Source organism: Balearica regulorum, chromosome 1, assembly GCF_011004875.1.
Source record: "Balearica regulorum gibbericeps isolate bBalReg1 chromosome 1, bBalReg1.pri, whole genome shotgun sequence".
Lineage (NCBI taxonomy): Eukaryota > Metazoa > Chordata > Aves > Gruiformes > Gruidae > Balearica > Balearica regulorum.
Window position 1 is genome coordinate 104,768,082 of NC_046184.1, and position 21,194 is coordinate 104,789,275.

Sequence of the window (21,194 nt, forward strand, 5' to 3'; positions counted from 1 at the left end):
CTGGGGTGTTTTGAGCCTCCAGTAGGTGGGGTTTGCTTACTTTTCTCCAGTTCTTGTACTGGAGGAGGTGATGAATGACCCTGCACAACTCTGTTTGCTGTGTCCATGAAATCTTCAGCAGTGCAGAGCTATATGATCTTTGTTCCAGTCTGAATGAACCTGATGTGTTTAATTGGTCCTTGTATGAAGGTGGTCTGTATGTCTGATCCTTTGTTGTGTGTCTTTCCTGGCCCCTTTTGAGACAGGAGTTAGAACTGAAAACAGTCTCTGAGTTGAATGGATTAATACAGTTACGTAATGATATGGCACTTGCATAACTAATATTTCAAGTAAGTGTAAAGCAAAATAAACCTGGCAAGTTGTCTAGAAGCAGAAATGTGTTCAAATGTATTTACCTTTGAAGCTCCAAGCATATGAACACAGTAAAGTTACACATTAATCTTAAATCCTTCTGGCAGTAAATTCTAATGCCTCTAGAAAGGTGGTAATTATTTTAGATGGTGACTTAAATGTTGATTGTGCATTTGTGGGGCATCTCATTAAGTAACCCAGTGGATCAGATGTATCCCACACAGTGTAGGAAAGGCTGTGATAAAGCAACCAGGAGTATCTGCTGTTGAGCAAATCTATGTATTAGTTGATCAACTGTCAACTGCTTGCCATGGCTGCCTCATAGGTAGGGTGGGAGGACTAATTCTTAATATATATTTGGTATTAGCAAGTTCTTTACTCATGTAGAGTAAGAAAACTGGGTAGAAACTGTTACTTTTTCAGCAGTTGAAGTGGTATAATCTCTTTTTTTCTTCTGATAGTACTGGCTGGCTTTCTCTCTACCTTAGTTCCTGATACTCCCAGCCAGTGGCATTTTTTTCCCCACTTGAAAAGTTTAAATAACAAAGATACAGGTAGTCTCTCACTTCAGAAGGCAGAGTTATTCCTGATGAAGGGGACAGGAGGCAGCTGTTGTACCTGGCACCCTGTAGCACCAAAAGTGATTTACTTGCTTGGATTAGGAAGCTTTTGGAAAAAACAGAAATGAAACAAACTTGATCAAATATAATATGTATGGGTACTTTTACTGTAGTAATATAAATTTCTTTTTAAAGTTTGCAAAGATATTGACCTTACTTTAATATTAAACAAAATAATTAAGGACTGATGGGAATTTTGTAGCTTATGGTTATCATGCTGTGTATCACCTAGAGAAATAAATTGGGGATTTTGACAGAGGATTAAGGATACTTGAGAAACGAAGCTTTTTAAACATTTGTCTGTGGAGATCTTTATACTATGCCTTGTACAAAAACATATAAAAATAGTCCTCACTTTGTCTTCCAGTATGTTCCTCTACAGAAGAGGAGGGATAAAAGATGTAGGCTCTATGCTTGGCAGTGATATCAGCAAGTTGTTCACTCACCCTTTGGGCTTGACTTTGCTGTTCTATCCATAGCGCTGTATTAGCATTGCCGTATTAATACTATTGGAAAATTTTATGACTGTTTATGCATGACTGTTGTAGGATGTACAGTTAACTCGGTTATGATGGTTTATTCTCACACTCAAAGCAGGGCCATTCCTGGTGTTGGATTGGGTTGTGCAGAACCTTGTTGGGTTGCGCTGTATCTCTGTAGATATGCTTCCACAGTGTTTCCCAGTGTTTGGCTGGTCTCACTGTGAAAATTTCTTAATACTGTAACTTTCCTTGCTGCAACTTTGTCCATTGCCTCTGGTCTCTTTTCCTGTCTACCCTGGGGGAGAGCCTGGCTCATTCTTTGCTCTAGGCACTTCCCCCCAATCTGTCCCTTTAGTTCAATAAAATGTAAAAGATTTTCACTAGGAAACTATACTCCAATTCTAATTTGATAGTGATTAAACTTTTTCTACTTAACCTTCTTTGACTAAAATCAAGACAACCTCCTCCCCCCAAAAAACCCTCCTGATTTTAATTCTGCAAAATCATGGTGGTATGAAAATTAATGGCTGAAAGTAATGCTTAATGTAGATTTAAAACAAAATACTTCACATCCTAAACAACCCAGTAGAAATATTTGTTGCAACAAATGTGTGGTCATGTCTGCATGGCAGCATGCCTAATACTGAGATCCTTGCACACTCTTATATTGTTCCCTGTTTTTGGGAAGGGGATGTTGAAGGATAGACAAGCTTTACCGGCATTAGCTTGGGTTCTACAGTGTAATATAACTACTGATTCACTTTGAGAATTGCTAGATTCATGATGAAATGAATCGTGAAGTTGCAAGTTCTGAAAATTTTCCTCTTGGTTTCAAGGACTGTCTCCTTTAACCTCTCAAAGTATTAGCTTTAGACAGCTGACTCTTCCTTTTTTTAATAAAGCTTTGAGACACACTGAATGGGTGCTTTGATGGAAGCAAAGTGCTTATCAAGTGATGCCTAAAATTGATGCTAGGACCTAGTTAAGTCCTAAGCATGGAGTATGGACTACCATAGTTAAATTGACTAGTAGGAAGAAATGAACTGGTCACATTCCCTCCTCAGTTTTGTCATGCATGGGCATATTGTTGCAAATGGTGTTTGTGGGGGAAAACCAGAAATCTGTAATTATTCCTTTCTCTGAATGCCTTAATTTGACTGAGTTGGAGGAGGGTATTTTCTTTGGGAAGGGGGGGGCAATCCTTTCAATGTATATAGCGAACCATTCACCCTCCCCTCAAACACATGCTGTTCAGAGCTTGAAACAAGAATCTACTTAAAAGCAAGCAAATACACCCCTCCCTCTGAGTGATACTGTTTGTATAGGATACCACTATGCTACATTGTTTGACCATCTGTGATATGTTTTCCCACAAGTATTTTGTTAACTCCCAAGTGTTGTTTAGGCTAAAGACTTTGTATAATTTGGTATGTATTTTTAGTCTTTTACCTCTTAGAACATAATTGGTTCAATTAAAACCATTAATGCCTGTGGTGTAATTGCATTTTATGGAGTTACAAACTGGTGTTAGAAAGTGCTGCCCATTAGAATTTTCTGCTGTAACAATGTGCATGGCTTGTTATATTTTACCAGCCCCTGCAACTGCCTCTAATCTACTGACTGTGTAGTCCTTAGTGAAAACTTTTTTGGAATAGTTCAATTTATAGAAAATAAGTAAAAATATACCCCTGCACAGCTTCAGTCTTTATCTTGATGAAAGCATCAAACAGGACACTGATTTGTTCAGCTAGACAAAATACCAGCCATAGTGCTTGGTTATAGGTATGGGTAAGACAGAGAAGGTCACATTTCTTCTATGTTTCTAGTAGTGTTCTTAGACCTCTGAACTCTTACAAAAGGGAAATACTTGCAATTCTTCTGTTTCTATCAACCTAATATCAGATTACTGCTCCTTTTTGATGGTTCTGTTGCTTTTTTTTTCTCTATTTGAAGAGATGCACAGTGGTGGGTATTTGGCCGAGGTATTGAAAATGAAAAGATGTGGATTTGGGTTCAATAGGACTGCAGAGGAAGGCAGCTGTTGGGGGTCTAGCAAGTTTGGGAATGGAAGTTGAAGAGTGATCCAGATGGAATCCTAGTTTTAGGTGATGGTGAGGAGGGGAGAAAAGCTGGTGTGAGATCTGTCACAGAATTAACACAGCTGCTATGTACTGTGTATCATGTGTTGGGAGCTATGAATTAACTTAAAGCTGGATTTCCTTTTTCTGTTTTGTCTCATACAGACTGCTGTATTGGGTGCAAAACTAAATGTTCATGAAGAACACAGTGTCATACATGGCTGCTCTTTTTTGTGGCATTCCATAAGTTCAGTCAACTTCTGCTGAACTACTTAAAGATTCCAGAGCCCTATGGAACCCAGTGCCTGTCTGTTTAATGGAATATATGCTTTTGCTTTATAGTAGTCTGAAGAATGCTCTTGTGTGTAAGAATTACTAACCCTGAGAAGCACAGCTGACTGCATCATTGATGACCGTAATTTTTAAGTCTGAGGAAGTAGTTACATAGGCCAATGTACAGCCAGTATATGCATATCTGGTTATAGTCCTCATCAAAAGATTCAAGTTGGCAATTAATAGCTGCTAGCCTTACAAAAAGGCGGGAAAATATTTAGGATGTAGGTATTGTTTTGTTAGCAAGGCAGTTGCCTCTGTATAAGAATTTAAAACTAAGTACTCAAATTGAGTGGAGGCCCCCTCAGCTCTGTTACATAGTGTTAGCATGTCTGAGGATGTTGGATGGGCTCTGAGAACTTGCCCAGAGTTTTAAAACAGTAGATAATGGGACTGGGAATCTAATTACTGTCATCTCAGAATAATAAGGACAAGCTTAATCTTGCTGAATACTTTAAATACAAGTATTTATGTATGTTTCTTTACTACTTCCAAGCTGTAGAGTTGGCATTCTTATTATGGAGGACTTTCTTAAATTGACATCCTGTCTCATGAAGGTACTTTTCTCCCCCTGTTCAATTTCAATATTTGTGTATACACACTACTTTTTCCTCTTCATCTCCCTATTATGTTCTATTTACTCCCACTATACCTTCTAATCCTAGCTGCTCCATCTTCTGTCTTCCACAAAAGAAGCCCCTTTTCACTTGTGCAGTGTCAGAGTTCTAAAACCTCTCACTTATGCTTCAGTGTACTTTGTACTTCTGAAACTTTGCTTTACACAGTTATTTATTAGCTTAAAAAGAAAATAATGTCTTAAGGCGATGTGTCAAGTGCAACAAGATCAGGTTTTTGTATTTGAAATGTTTAAAACATGAATTTTTCCCTGGAAAAAAAAAATCTGCAAAAAAAATTTTAGCTGTAATATGGTTGCCTCTTCTCCAAGTATCTGACAATTTATTTGATGTTCTTATAGCACCTGATGTTAACAAGTTGAAGGCCAGTTATTAGTGATAATTTCTGGCCATGCTGTGAAGAATAGGCCTCCAAGCTGCTTAGAACAACAGTCTGTTTAGCCTTGTGTTGCTGTCAGAAGCGCCTTACTGATGAATGTTATCTGGACATTATTTGTGATTAAAAGCCAGTGTAGGTGCTTGATCTAATATCTCAGAATAGAAGTCTGACCTGTCTAATGATGGAGGTCAACTAGTTCACTTATGTGAACATCTTGAAACTGTTCCATTAATCTGGATATTTCTAATGCTAAATTTATTTTAACCTACTCTCTTGATATACTTAAAAAGAAAAAAGTGTTACTGAAAATTTCTTTAAACGTGCTGCTCCAATTGTATTGACTGATGTTACTTGAAGGTAGTGGTAGCTATAATGCTTTCTATCTGATACACTCCTCCTTTCTTTAGTGCTGTTGCTCAGGCACATTATACTTATGGTTCACACATGTCCTTGCTGTTCTGGTGTGCTGTGTTGCTGGACTTTGTGCTAGCATGTCTGCCACTGTGGTTAGCATTAGAGAAGAGAAAACAAGTTCACAGCGGGGCATGAAGTTCTGGTAAGGGTGGACCTACTCTCCCTGAAGTAGGAGTACCACTACTAGAAGGTTATATGAAGTTCAGAAAAATGTATCCTAGATCTGCAAAAGGAATTTAGTGATGCTTAGTCACACACAACATTAATGTCTAAGTGCTTAGTTCATGGAATAGCAAATGTGAGTTTCAGCCCTTATGTAAACTAGTCTTGCATTCATTGAGTGATTTGTCTCCATTTGTGTGTTCCACTGTCCTTAAAGCGAGGTTGGGATCTGGGTCCTCCCAATTCCAAGTGATGCTGGCATGAGGCACCAAGGGAAGATGATGTCTTTTGTGGTAGGAGTAGGAAAGTAGAGAAACCCTGCTTAAAGTAATACTTTGGGAGAGTGTAATCCACTCCTAATCAAAACAAACCCCCATCTTTTTGGTCAAGAAAAGGCTTATAGGAGTGTGGATAAGCTAAAATACACAAACATACTTCATTGATCTTGAAGGGTGTTTAAATACCATTGCAAATATGTGCAACTGGAAGAGACGTATTTTTCTATTTCTGGGTAATGTTTAGGGTCTGATCTTCATTTGCACTCAACTTTTTCAAGAGGGGGCTGATAGAGAAGGCTTTTTAGGAGATGCTATATTGGGACAAGTGGAAAATAAACTTTTAGTGCTGATCACAAATGGATGCAGGTAGTTACTACAGTTAGCATGAGATTTTTTTGACAAAACAATAGTTGTTCAAGCAACCTCTGTGCCAACTGTGTGTGTGGGGCCAAACTTCTGTTCTGAGGGCACTCTCTTTTTTGTAGTGTATCACTGATAGGCAGGCTACATGCATGTGCAGGATGTGTGTCTTCAGGCATTCCCCATGGTCACATGTGAATATGGTGTCATCATCAGATCAAGTTTTTGGATGTGTAAGCATTGGATAATATCCTTTGGAGGAAAGGCAAGAGGACCGGGGGGGATTGTCTAAAAGACTTACTAAAATCACACTGAGTTACTGTCTGTTTTCAATGAAAACATGCTGCACTACCACAACTGTTTGGAAGTTGACCATCTAGAATTAATTAATTGCATAAATGTAGAAGTCAGCTGCTCATTTTAGCAGCTTTAGGGAGTATCTTGATTGTACTGTACCTGCTATCCCAGAAGAAAAGATTAATACATCTTGTATGTGATAAACTTAAGCAGATACTGTGGGTATTTTAGGCTGTCTGAAATGCCCTTGGATGTCCCTCTTTATGCAAGCAAGTCTTACTGTTAACATCATTTTGATACCTATTGTGGTAGATATCCACAGTATAAATGCTGCTGGTTTGACGGGGATTGGTAAGCTGTTAGTTAATGCCTTCCATTCTAAGATTTATACAGCTGACTTTGAAGTTATGAATCTTTAATTGCTTTCAGTAAGATTTGTCCTGTATAAACAGTTCTTCTTGCCAAATGCCACTCTTTTAGAAAATTGTTAAAGTTTAATAGAAATATAAAGTGTTGCATACTGCTTTGGTGTGCAGCTTTTTTGAGAAAATTTGGGCAGCATGCCGGTTGCAAGTACTTGCACAATAGCTTCGTATTGTTGCACAAACAGTAGCACTAACTCCACATAGAAGCATTTGTGAAATAGATGTGATATTTTGGGAGAGGAGCTGGTGCAGAGGCTTTCTAAAGGTTAGAGCTAAAATCCACATTTCTTGAGAAGAAGAATCATAGAATGGTTTGGGTTGGAAGGGACCTTAAAGATCGTCTAGTTCCACCCCCCCTGCCATGGGCAGGGACACCCTCCACTAGACCATGTTGCCCAAAGCCCCATCCAACCTGGCCTTGAACACTGCCAGGGATGGGGCATCCACAGCCTCTTCGGGCAACCTGTTCCAGTGCCTCACCACCCTCACAGTAAAGAATTTATTTCTAACACCTAATCTAAATGGACCCTCCTTCAGCTGAAACCCATCACCCCTTGTCCTGTCACTACACTCCCTGATAAACAGGCCCTCTCCAGCTTTCCTGTAGGCCCCTTCAGGTACTGGAAGGCCGCAATTAGATCTCCCTGGAGCCTTCTCTTCTCCAGGCTGAACAACCCCAACTCTCTCAGCCTGTCCTCACAGGAGAGGTGCTCTAGCCCTCTGATCAGCTTCATGGCCCTCCTCTGGACTCGCTCCAACAGCTCCATGTCTGTCTTGTACTGGGGCCCCCAGAGCTGGACGCAGTACTCCAGGTGGGGTCTCACAAGAGTGGAGTAGAGGGGCAGGATCACCTCCCTCAACCTGCTGGTCACACCTCTTTTGATGCAGCCCAGGACATGGTTGGCTTTCTGGGCTGCAAGCGCACACTGCCGGCTCATGTTGAGCTTCTCATCAATCAATACCCCCAAGTCCTTCCCCTCAGGGCTGCTTTCAATCCATTCCCTGCCCAGCCTGTAGTTGTGCTTGGGGTTGCGCTGACCCACATGCAGGACCTTGCACTTGGCCTTGTTGAACTTCATGCGGTTCGCACGGGCCCACCTCTCCAGCCTGTCAAGGTCCCTCTGGATGGCATCCCTTCCCTCCAGCGTGCCGACCACACCACACAGCTTGGTGTGTTGTCGTCAAACTTGCTGAGGGTGGTCTCGATCCCAGTGTCCATGTCGCTGACAAAGATGTTGAACAGTGCCGATCCCAGCACCGACCCCTGAGGAACACCACTCCTCACTGTTCTCCACTTGTACGTTGAGCCATTGACCACAACTCTTTGAGTGCGACCATCCAGCCAATTCCTTATCCACAGAGTGGTCCATCCAATCCATGTCTCTCCAATTTAGACACAAGGATGTTGTGCTGGACAGAGTCAAGAAATTGGAGAGAACCACAGAAAGCATCATAATCTGTATACTTTGCACATAAAAGTAAGTACTTAGGGCAAATAAATACCTTTTGTCAGTTCTCAAATTCTTTCTCAGTTTGTATTTTGATTGGACTTCTCGTCTGATGTTACCTTCTCTCCATCCCACCCTTCTGCAATTGCCCTCCTCAGCCCCCAAGCCCCTTAACATCCCCAGGAGAAATATAGGACAAATGGGCTGGAAAAAAATTCCCCTTTCATAAGAAGGGAGGGAACAGAGCTGAAAAAGACATGCCTTACAACTTCAGGGTCTGTTTAGACTACAGCTGTTTTATGAGGCTGTTAAAGTAGTAGAGAACATGGTAAAACCTCTGCATGCTGAATGAGCCAGGTGACTCAAATCTGAACAAACAAATCCTCTCTCTCTTAGCTGACATGAACTCCCAAGCTTTAACTTAATCTTTGGAAAGCTCATGGATTATCATATATTTCAAGTTCAATACATGGATATTATTTGTACTAAAATAGTTCATTTTTCAGGAGTAACAGTACGTGTCCAGTACTGCCTATGGCATGGCATCTATGGACATGTATGTGAGGTTTTCCAGTGAAGCATAGTCTATTGGAAAAGGTTTTTCATTTCCCTTTCAATAGGGATCAGATGTCTTCTGTAAATTTTTTATTCTCACTTAGAGGAAGTGATTTAGAAAAATACATCTTAAAAAAAAAATTATCAGTGTAGCAATAACTTTAAATTTTTCGTCTTGCAAGTAGCATGGTGGTTGTACTATCTTCTCCCTTTGGTCCAGGCTTTAGGAGGCTAGATAGTTGTATCTGCCCCCATTTTTTTTTTAGTTAGGATGCTACCCTCTTTACCCCTGTGTTTTCTTCTTTGTTCATCTCTTTGCTACTTCCTTGCCCCTGGCTAGCAGTTGTTTTGAACCACAGCAAGTCCTTGTGGGATACCAAACTAATTTCAGCATGTAGCACCGGTAGAAAAAAATCTTTTCATTGACAGACTCCAAAGGGATGGGAGAGAGACTGCAGCAAAGCATAGCATTTAGGTTAGCTACTTTGGTCTGTATCCATTGTCTAAGCAGGCTTTTTCCCTTTCTTAAATAAAGCAAATCAAAATAGGCATTACTCTCTGTTTTGTCAGGCAGTAAGGGAGAAAGCCTAAAGTGATAAATGGTTTATAAAAAAAGTGATTAAGGTAGCAGTTTGGTACTAGTGACAATACTGAAAGGTATGTGTTTTTCTTCTTTTGTCCTTGGCATGCCTTCCCTCCCCCATAAAAAGAGGGGATCCCTGAGACTTTTGAAAGAAAGGCCTGTGCCTGGGCTGTGTGGAGATGTTTCACTTGATCTGCAGGCAGCTATTTCTTAGTCTGCAAAATTCAAGGTAGTTAGTTGTCTCTTAGCTTTCAGTGGTGTAAAGTTTTTGATTGGAGTGTGAAAGCTAGCTTTTTTCTTTCCTGTACAACTTCCTTCATAGCTTTTGGGGAAATACATAAAAATATCTTTATTAATTGTACTTAATGGACTTAATGTACAAGTGTATATAGACACACAGAGCTTTTTGGAGGAGTTTTTGGCTAGCATGTGTATACATCCAGCCTCCATTGGGGTTCATTGGCATGTTTAACTGTGGCTTATGGAATTTGCTGACTTAATCTATGGCATATTTGATATGAGTCTTCTAATAAGAGTGAGTTCTTTAATACTTGATGTTAGAAACACCTGAAATATTCAAAATATTGCTGCTTTATTTGAATCTTGTTTACAACAATTGGAAAGTATTTAATAAAAAAAATCAGGCTCCTAACAGCTTTTTTAAATAGCAGCAAACAAATTTTTAATACTAATGCTATTGCAGTGTAATCTGAATGTGATTATAGTGATTAGGTCTTTCAGACAGAAAATTATAAGTAACGCTTGTTAGCATTTATATTTATTTGCTGAACTTCTTTGGATATTCTTTGTATCATCAGAAATTCTGGACAGAAAAGCTTTTTCTAGCTCCTTTGTACTTGTTATCTTAAAATAAATAAATGTATGAGTTCATAAATCTGATTATTTGTTACTTAAACACTGTAAATTAATATAAAGAAAACCACCTCAAAACTGAGTATTACCCCTTCATCTCCATCCCCTGCTCTTGCAGTTTTAGATGCCACATAGTTTTGATGGTAGGTTGTGGTGGGTTGACCCTGGCTGGGGGCCAGGTGCCCACCAGAGCCGCTCTATCACTGCCCTCCTTCACCAGACAGGGGAGAAAAGGTACAACGAAAAGCTTGTGGGTCGAGATAAGGACAGGGAGAGATCACTTGCTAATTATCGTCACGAGCAAAACAGACCGAACTGAGAGAGGGAATTCATCTAATTTATTACTAAGCAAAACAGAGTAGAGGAATGAGAAATAAAACCAAACCTTAAAAACACCTCCCCCCACCCCTCCCATCTTCCCGGGCTCAACTTCACTCCCGGCTTCAACCTCCTCCCCCCTCAGCGGCACAGGGGGACGGGGACTGGGGGTTATGGTCAGTTCATCACGCGGTGTTTCTGCTGCTTCTTCATCCTCAGGAGGAGGACTCCTCTCATCGTTCTCCTGCTCCAGCATGGGGTCCCTCTCACGGGAGACAGTCCTTCACAAACTGCTCCAATGTGAGTCTCCTCCACGGGGTGCAGACCTTCAGGAGCAAACTGCTCCAGCGTGGGTCCCCCACAGGGTCACAAGTCCTGCCAGCAAACCTGCTCTGGCGTGGGCTCCTCTCTCCACAGGTCCACAGGTCCTGCCAGGAGCCTGCTCCAGCATGGGCTTCCCAGGGGGCCACAGCCTCCTTCAGGTGCCTCCACCTGCTCCAGAATGGGGTCCTCCACGGGCTGCAGGTGGAATCTCTACACCCCCTCATCCTCCCTCCATGGGCTGCAGGGGGACAGCCTGCTTCACCATGGTCTTCACCACGGGCTGCAGGGGGATCTCTGCTCCGGCGCCTGGAGCACCTCCTGCCCCTCCTTCTGCACTGACCTTGGTGTCTGCAGAGTTTCTTACATCTTCTCACTCCTCTCTCTGGCTGCAAAAGCTCTCTCTAGCTGTTTTTCTCTTTCTTAACTATGTTATCACAGAGGCGCTGATGGGCTTGGCCTTGGCCAGTGGTGGGTCCATCTTGGAGCCGGCTGGCATTGGCTCTGTCAGACACAGGGGAAGCTTCTGGCAGCTTCTCACAGAAGCCACCCCTGTAGCCCCCCCCCGTTACCAAAACCTTGCCATGCAAAACAAACACATAGGTGTATGTACAACTTTCCTCAAAAGTTCAAGGTACTAATTCTACTAGCTGGTGTGATGCCTTTTTTTGAGAAAGGGGCCTTAGATTGTAATGTCAATGTGTAAGTGTAATGTATGATGTGTATTTTTTTTTTTGCATTGCTCAGGTAGACCACGGATAAAAAGTTCAAACTTGCAGAAGGAGGGCAAGACTAGGAGAGGTTGGAGATGTTAACTGCCAGACTTAATCTATAGATTGATAATGCCAGGTACTGATACTGTATGGGGGAACTTAGCTGTGTCACTTCTGTATAGATTCCACTCCTCTATCCCCAGAATTTGCCATGAAGTGAATGCTGATTCATAGTGTGAGCTGTCTGTTCTCTGATTTTAAGATATGTTTTCTTCAGAGACAGGTCTGAGCATGTTTTAGAGCTGAAGATGGCTTTCAGTTTGCTTTGTCCTCACAGACCCAGTCAGGGCACTCTAGCTGGTTCCCATGCAGTGGCTGGCTACTCATGCTAAAGTTCAGGCTTCTTAAGCCCTAAGTATGAGGCCCAACAGAGCATATGGGACCCATTCAATGTCACCAACTCCTCAAATACAATGTCTTCTGCAAGGCTCACAGTACAGTGTGTTTCAGCAGGTTTCATCCATGTATTGTTTAAATTTAAACTGCTTAACTTTTTTTTTCAATTGGATAAGTAAAAGTACAAGTTCCTTGATGCTGATCAAGTTCTTAATGGCAGCAGAAGACTCAATCTATAAATCTGATTGTTGAAAAATACACTTTTTTCTGCTGAGGAAAGCAGTCTGCCACTTCTTCCATGAACTAATAACAGGATGAAAAAGTATGTTCATAATATAGAACCTATGCTAAGGACTAACCTAGTCCTTGACACCTTTAACTGGTAGGTGTCCATAGTTTCCCCAATTGGTAAAATTAAGAGCAGCACAGTCAATTTGTGTATGGAGACTGGAGATATTTCAGCTACAACTTGTGAATTCAGCTACAACTTGGGAATGCTGTGGAAAGCTTTACTAAAAGATTAGGTACCTAAATAGACATAATGATTATTCTCATGTGAAAATATAGCAAATTTCAACCTAAATAGCACAAGGATGTCAGCTATTTTAGCACAGCCAGTAAACCAGGAATGTTATTACTGCACAGTAACAATGACTGGATTAAAGTATCCTTGCCTCCTGAATAGGATCTCTTTTGGGCCATGAAGTTATGGAGTGAGTATTATAAGATAATGAGTGATGTCTTTGAGTGTCACTATCACCCATTGTGTATTTTGGCCAAGCTATTTGGTTTTTTTGCTTAACAGTAAATCTTATAAACAATTAGATAAACAAAAAACACTCTTTAATACAATAAGCAAAAACTTCATCTGAGCTGTGGGCCTTTGAATTGCAGAACCAGAAGTAAGGCATCACCTTCCCTGATATCATAAATGATGTATTGTCATCAAAGTAGGTATCAGACTGAGCTTTCAGCAACAGTCATGGTTGACTTTGAGTGGCTTCCAACTTAAAATGGAGGTAGCTGCAAGTGGCAATTATGTCCATTAAGTGACATTGTAGAACATTTTGGCCATAATGACTCTTGACAGAAACATCTCCCAGGCCCTACAGAGGTAGGAAATGCCAAGTCTGTCAAGATCTGATTCTTTTCCAGATATCCCTCTGAACAGCTTGCTTGTTTGTCCTTACGTAGCAGGGATCAGTGTAGTTTGCTGCAAATCCAGTACCTGTCAGTTAATGCTGTTCGATTATAACAGTGTTTTCTCAAAAATACTTCATCAGTTCTGGGGTGTAGGTTGGATAATCATCCTTGGCAGGGAACCCAAAGAACAGAGGTATTGAAATAAAGTCCAAAGAAAGTGGAAAATGTCCACAGAAAGACATTGCCAGTATAGCATACAATATTGGAGGAGTCATTGTGCAGTGAATACAGTTTATAGGTGCAAGAGCATGCTGTTGATAATGCAAATTTTTGCTGGTGCCTATTTCAACCCAGACAAAACTTGTAGTGATTAATTCCTTGGTCTAATGACATCTGCACTAAGGACTTTGCCAGCAAAAAAGATATTGCTCACCAATGGTATTTTCTAATGCATTAACAAGCACTTCTAGTGTAAACCTGGTTTTAGAACAATAGTCTTCACCTTTTGAAAGGTCAGAGACAGCTTCTAGTGCACTTGCATCAGTCCTTTAGATGTTACTGTGACTGACCAGTACAAATTTTGACACCACACTTGTGCAACTTGTGGACTGTACTAAGAGGAGACAGATTGAACTTCAGGTATTTGGCTCTACCGGTTACTGTGGGTCATCGATTACAAAGGCTGCTCTTGGTATTGACGACTCTCAGCAGCAGCATATGCATGTAGTTGGCTGTTTAAGTAATTGTAAAAATGCCACTGAGATGTTTTCACAGATAGATTTTCTTTAAATGCTCAATGAGGTTTGTCTAATACAAGCAACAATGTTTAGCCCATGCTAAGGAAAGCAATGGGAAAGTTGTAAACTGGTGATTTTTGTATTTTTTGACGCTTTCCAAAAAACTTTTCAGACATCTGAGTGTGTTTATTTTAAACTAGAAAGGGTTTTTTGTGGAGGTATGGAGTGTTGTGTGGTTTTAATATCTGTCTGTAGTGGATTAGCTTCCTGAATCTGTTTTGCTGAAGTTTTTGATTCTCAAATGTCAATGCAAAGAAAGTGCTCAATCCCCTGCAGCTTGTAAATGACTTTACTGGCTTTCTAAAGCTTTGTGCAGAATAGGCTGACCAAGACTGAGATTTCATGCACAGCTCTATTGGAGAAGATAGGAGGAAAGTGAAAAACGGTTAGTCAAGAGTGCTCTGGGTCTCACTGTGCTTCATCAAGGTAGTATTTCTGCAGTGGTTTGCTTTCCCCTACAGAAGAGAAGAGGTATTGTAGAAACCTCAAAATTCAGTGGGTATGAGCTCTTGTCTGATCATATAAAAATCTAATGGTCTAAGATGTAGACAGGCATCCAGAAAATGTAGAGATGGTACTAGTGTTGTACATGTGTTTCAGCAATGAAGGCATTGTTTTTAAGACTTTCTTTTCTCCTGCTATTTCTATTGATATTCCTTCATCTACTGATCTACTTGTAAATTAGGAAAGAAACCATAAGGAAAATTGTAGTGAAGAGAAAATTGTAGTCTTGACAGATGTGCTCAGGAAAGGTCCCTTTGTGATACAAAGTGGGAAGTATAACTGGGGGATGTGTATTGCTTCTGTTCATGCAGTATGAGACACTATAGGCTTTGGGGTGGGGGAAATAAAATGAAGCTTTGAGGGCTTAAATAACTATAAATAAGTATCTAACTCAGCTGCTTACTAACTGTTTGCCAGACTGTGCAAGGTGTGCCTTTTTCCCCCTTCCCCAGCCGCATTTAAAGAACTTGCTACTTGGTGAGAAAATTGTGTGCTGTTATAGTATTTCTTGATGTGTGTGCTTTGTGCTATATAAGCATAATGGTTTTTGTTGGCTTTACTTCAGGTATCAAGATCATGAAATTGAATTTGGGACTTTGTAAAAGATAGGTCTTGCTTAATACAGATACATATAGGACCTTATTTGAATGACAGAGATATTTGTTAAACAGTCTTAAAATTGTGTATGTCCCTGGCAAACGAGCTGGTCTGTTGCAGTGTAGGATGTCAGATTAAGTCTAATGTTTTGAAAACTTACTGACTTGGAAGCCTGGGTAGATGGTAACTTGTTGAAGATAAAATGTTAGGATACTGTTGCATGTACTACCATAAAATTGTAATATACTTTGCTTCCTCTACTCTTCATAATACAGCTAAAGCACATTTTCACAGAAACCAGTGGTATTTCATACACATATGTACACAGAGTGCCTATTGTAATATAAATATGAATTTCTGTCTTGTCAAATAATTTTATTTTGCAACTTTTAAAAAACTTCATTGCATCAACAGTGAAATTAAAATGAAAAAGGCTGGGTGGGGTGAGACCCAAGGCAAACTTGGGAGCTGAGGGAAAGGGAAATAGGGAATGAAGATTTGCAGACCACCTCTAGAGGCTGTAACAAAACCTTGGGTTACATACCTCTTTCTGAAAGCATCAGACTTTGCTGTGTTGTGTTTTCCAGCTGTGAAGAAGTCTGGTGTGGGCGTTGTTTGTGGTTAGGTCTTTTAAATAAGAGTGGTTATAAGATGACTGGAAGAAACAGGTTGTAATTGCACCTTGTAGTATTACTTTTCATGATGGTTATTGCAGTGACATGGTAATTGCAGATCACGCAAAATCTCAGTAACTTTTGTAGTGGAGTATTGCTTCTGCTGGCTCATTCCTTTGTGCTCTGCTGTGATAGCTGATGTGAAGAGCTGGTCAAATGTGAGGAGCTTAAATAACTGCATCATTGCATTGTGTGTATGAGTAAGATGACTATCAACCTTCAGGTAGAATAATGGTGTATTTCAGTGTGATGCTTCACTAATTCTTACTGTACTGATATCCTGTCTAGATATCACTGAAATGTTTATTAGTAGCTGGAATCATGTAACTGCTTTCTGTTAAATTCCTGGAAATACAGGTAACTGTCAAATCTTAAAAGAATAGTTTCTGCACTATTCATGATGCAATTTGCCTTGGATACAATCATGTCAGTATTCCAGTGAATCCCATATATTATGGGAAATGTTTATACCTTACCAAAACCCAGCCAAACAAAAAAACATGTCATGATAAATTCTGACAATACAAAATGCCCATGATTATTGCAAAGGAATCTTGATTTAACTAAATATTATGAAAGGGTAACATACACAAACATTTTGTGTGTTTTCAGATCTTGACAGGTATCCTGTGTTGCATCTTCTATTTGCTATTTACAGTAGTTACTTCATTTGTGCTTTTGCCTGTCACCGGGACCATTTTTCATCTTCCTTGTAAGTATTTGTGTACCCTTTACACAAGGAGCAATCTGTGGTATGTATTGTGGGTGTGCAAGTCAGCACTTCATAGTCTTGGGGGATTTGGGGATTCTAAGGCTGATAATAAATCTTTCTTTTGCAAAGTGCAGCACTTTGTTAGCTTACAAGGTACTGGGAGGAAATTCCCTCCAGACTATTACTTAGAAAGAAAAAAAGATTTTTAGAAAGGTGGAAATCATAATCAAAGACCTACGTACTTGCTAATAATCTAGAACTGATTTTCTTTTTGCATGGGGTACCCGTAATGTCTAGGGTGTGTCTGGGTTGTATCTTAAAGTAAACTTTCAGGAAGGGCGGAAGTATTTCTGAAGCAAAAGGTGTCATAACAATTGCTGATTGTGCATCATTGTTAGAACTCTTAACATTTCAGTATTATAAAAATATGTTAATCAGAACATGATGTATACTACTGAAAGAGTTTTCATGTGGGGATTTTCTGCACACTTGCAGTCAGAAAACTTTGAAGTTTACTGAATGATCTTCAGAATAGCTATCCTGGGTGCAAGTTAAGCTTATGTCTAGCTTTATTTTTGTTTCTGGGAGAACAAACAAAAAAGGAATTAATAATTAACTTAAGCTGGGATAGTTTATGTTGCTTTAACAACTTCCTCCCCCCGAAAAAAAGCCAACCCTCAAAAAACACTGACAACTAGTTGCTACTCAGAATTTATTCTTAAAGCAAATATGGAGGGTGTGTGATGCTGAAATTTTAATCTAGAAAGAGCTAGTTGACCAGCAATGGGGCAAGACTCAGTTTTAAAATGTAGGCCTTAAATGCTGTTTGTTTTAGGAAGAAGTTACCAAATGTCATGTTCACTGCCACTCGTGTTATAGGCATCTGTCTCTGCCAAGATACTTATTTTGAAACAGCTTACCTGTTTGCCTGATAACTTAATATGTAAATAATGAGTTAAAGAACAGCTTTTTTTTCTTCATGCTACCTTAAAATTTTAGCAGAATGGATTTCATTTAGTTTTCATGACCTTTTTTTTTTCGTCTGTATCTTGGCTATGTGTGAGCTATTTGAAATGTTAGGTGCGTAAAATTGTATCATGGACACTTGTGCTTGTTTTGAGAACTATATGGGGGAAAAGTAGCCCTGTTGCTTGGGGAGCTAAAAGGCTGGGAGGGGGAAGGTCTTGCCAAAAGGGAAGGCTGTGGGCAAAGAGCAGGTCAGGTCCTGGCTACAGGCCCCTGCTATCGCTTGCCCTGGAGCTGGGAAGTGCCAGGAGACTGCACTGCAAAGGAGCCCCGTGGGAAGGCTGGTGAGGAAGCCAGCTCTGCTGACTAGGTCCTGAATGCTGGTCAAGGGTCTTAATAGAGCAGTGTCCTACAATGTATGGAAGCTGAAATCCATGTTAGCCGCATTGGGGTATAAATGCGAGTCCCCCAAAATTCAAGTGTTGTGTAAGTGCAGTGCAGTTCTCACAACTCTACAAAAGAGGGAAGAATTAGCAGTTTGAGCTCTTCACTGTTGTCCAGATCAGTTTTTGTTCGTGTTGTCCATGACATACTGATGTGCCTTCAAAATTTTGTTTTTAGCATGGATTTTTCTCAGTAAGCAATCTGAAAGTTTATATTAATTAGGAATGATTGATAATCTTAAGTTTCGCTCAAGTCATCTGGTTGATGACTTGAGAGAATGTATGTTGAATGTATGTTCAGTTTAGACCTGAGACTTGCTTATTGTTCTTCTCACACTTACATGATACAGCACCTGTGAGGCATGTGCTGGTAACCTTGAATGAGCTTCTCTTGCTCCTGTGATTCCATGTGAGACATGAAACTTAACTGCACCAGCTGTGTGAAACTTTGGGTTTGGGAAAGAGGCCGTGGTTCTGGCCTGCGTCTACACGTCTGACCTGTACTAAAGGACTGGTGGTGAGAAGGGCCTTTCCACAAGAGTCTCTTGTCTCTCTGGTCTGTTGCTGAAAACTTTGTCATGACCAAATGCAAGTGTTGTGTAATGTAATTCATTAGGATGCCACACCGGGGCTTTCTGAACAAAGGTATCTAAACTTTGTCAAATGGTACACCCACTGATGGTCTGTGGCTTAGCTTTTAAAAGAAATAGAATAGTTCATTTAGCGTGCATGTTCCTAAAGGCACAAAATGCTCAGTACAGAGAAGTGTGAGAATAATTAAGATTATTATAAGGAAGAATCCAGGCTTCCTTCAAGAGATCTTAAAATGAGGGAGATACACGCTTAAAGCACATTTTGTAAGAGACTAATGTGTGGACATTAAACCAGCCATGACACTGCAGTGAGGCAGACTGGTTCCCTCCCTGGTGATGTAGAGGTATGCTGATTTGACTTAATAGAGGTTTGCAAAGACAGACAGACATGTTAAACAGCACTGCCCCAAGTAGTAACGGGTAGCTTTTCAAAAGCCACAAAGAACGTTATGGCTGTCTTGAAAATTTAGGATTAATTTCTTTTATATCCCGGAGACCAGTGTCCTTTGCAAAGGACTCCCCCCTGCCCCGCATTGATTTATTCAGGATTTTTAAGTTCAGCCTAGTAGAATTAGGGCTGATGCACTTGATTTAAAGTTACCAAAAGCTGACTGAAATGTAGGGTAAAGGACCTAGGTTTTATAAAACTTGAATATTGGCACAATTTTACCTCAAGAATCTCATTACTGGCATAAATGAGAGGCTGGCGGTAGCAGTTACAGGAGAATTGCCAGTCAGTAGCAGGAAAGTACATAAGGTATCATGTGGTGGCTTCATGTTCCTGCTAGCATTGGTGAGATAGAAAAGGAGATCTCTTTCCTGTAGAGATTAAACACTGTTGAACAGCAGTTCTGTGCTTCAGTCATGAAGAAAACATAGCACCATTACCTTTCCCAAAGGTTGGCCCTCTCTGTTGCAGAACACTCAAGACTATGGTTGGTCTCTTGTTCAAATCGGTTATCTAGGAAGAAAGACTCAAAAATTGCAGCAGTAATATTTGGTTAAAAGAAAAAGAAAAATATTTGGTTAAAAGAAAAAAATCTTTAATATTGGATAACATCCAGTATGAATACAATCTTGCATCCATAATCCCTCAGTGCTTTATACTCTTGACAGAAATTCCAGGGTTTTCAGCACAAATATGAAATTGGTTTACATTTCCAGAATGCTTTGAAACAATGTGTATACACAAACATCTATGTATAGTGTGTACTATGCAATTATATAACTTGTATGTAAGGAATTAAAATAGAAATAACTTCATAAGTATATCAATTCCTTGTGAATATGTGGTTACCATAATTGTAACATTTTACAGGTAATATTGATATAAAAGTTCTCCTTACACTTGTAACTACTTTAATTGATTTTAAATTACATGGCAGAAACTTATATGCTAGTAAGATATTTGAGGAAAAATTGACTAACAACAATAGCAAAGGTAGCAACTGGACTGTTTTGTACATTTTTGTTTTAGCACTGTGGAATTTGTTTTATCTGTGTGCATAGATACATGTACAAAGAAAATTAATGCAAGCTTAGGGGAGGTGTATGTGATTGCCAGTAATCTAAGATATATTAGAATACTTTGGCATTTGCAGTGCTTGTAGTATTTCTATCATTGTCTGCATTGTTGGTGTTTTATATCTTGATGTGTTCTTTGTTTTTCTTAAGCAGAACTGGCTAGCTTCAGTAAGTGTAAAGTACTAAATATTCACAGAACAATTCTGGTTTGAGGGGACCCCTGAATGCTGTCTGCATCCCAGCCTCCTGCTCAGAATCAGGTCAGTGCTGAATAGGGACTGGATTGTTCAAGTTTTTGTTCTCTTGGGCCTCAAACCTACAGGGAAGGGGATTCTGCACCCTTTCTGGGGCCCTGATCCTAAGGGAAACTTTCTACTTCTATTTAGTTGGCATCACCTCTGTCAACTTTTGTGTATATTTTACACTAGAATCTTTCATTTTATACCAATTCAGGTGATAATTGAAAGACTTAAGTGGCAGTGCTCAAACTACGTGTATTGGGAGGGAAAGAATAGAAGATTACAGCTATAGATGCTAATGTATGTGTAGCCTTGTAGAAGCTGAACATGAATTCAGGCTCTCAAAGAGCAGAAAAGACTTAAGTATGGAATTTTTGGTGGGTTATATATGGTTTACAAATTATGTATTTATGGAATAACAAGTACTCAAGCTACTCTGATGTAACGAATACATTGTGATGAAAAAATACACACATTAATTCTTTGTTTACCTAACAATATTTTTCTTCCATGATGCCTCAGAAGTCTTTACCAGCTTTATTCTTGATGCATAGGTCATAAATGAAGAAGCTAATTTCCTGACAAACTGAATAACTAAAGTTGGTGGCTCATAGCTTTCTTCCTTCATTATTCCCTTGTGCTGGTGTGCATCAAGTTGACCTCAAATAAGGAGGCTATGCTGACTGAAACTCTGGGACTAACCTGTTGTCCTGTTTGGCTTCAGTTTGTAGGTTTTACTTTGGCAGCTCTCCAGGCTGAGAATTGGAGCTAATAGTGTTTTTCTAGGCTTAGTTCCAATAAGATATGAATTTTATGTTCTGTTGTATGTGTTTCAGCTGAGAGAAGGGAGAATGAAGGAATGTTTTGTGTGTATACACCTAATGTAAACACCCAGTTTTGTAGATAATCATATACATATTTGTATTTTTTAGTCAAGTGTAGTGCACTGCTTTTTCTATTTTGTACTTTAAAGTGTCAGCA

The 21,194-nt window shown here is 39.9% G+C and overlaps 1 protein-coding gene across 8 annotated transcripts in view; it reads left to right on the top strand.

The window, feature by feature from the left end:
- GBE1 (1,4-alpha-glucan branching enzyme 1) overlaps positions 1–21,194 on the top strand; it is a 180,105-nt gene that overhangs the window by 2,293 nt on the left and 156,618 nt on the right. For 3 of the 8 annotated variants that reach the window (XM_075769480.1, XM_075769438.1, XM_075769453.1), the window contains exon 2: positions 20,128–20,234. The exons of 4 other annotated variants lie outside the window; for them this stretch is intronic. In XM_075769480.1, coding sequence (XP_075625595.1) covers positions 20,199–20,234 — 36 coding nt within the window. In that variant the 5' untranslated portion in view covers positions 20,128–20,198. Of the gene's footprint in view, positions 1–20,127; positions 20,235–21,194 lie in introns of those variants that run through there. One more of the 8 variants, XM_075769488.1, reaches the window with a different exon arrangement.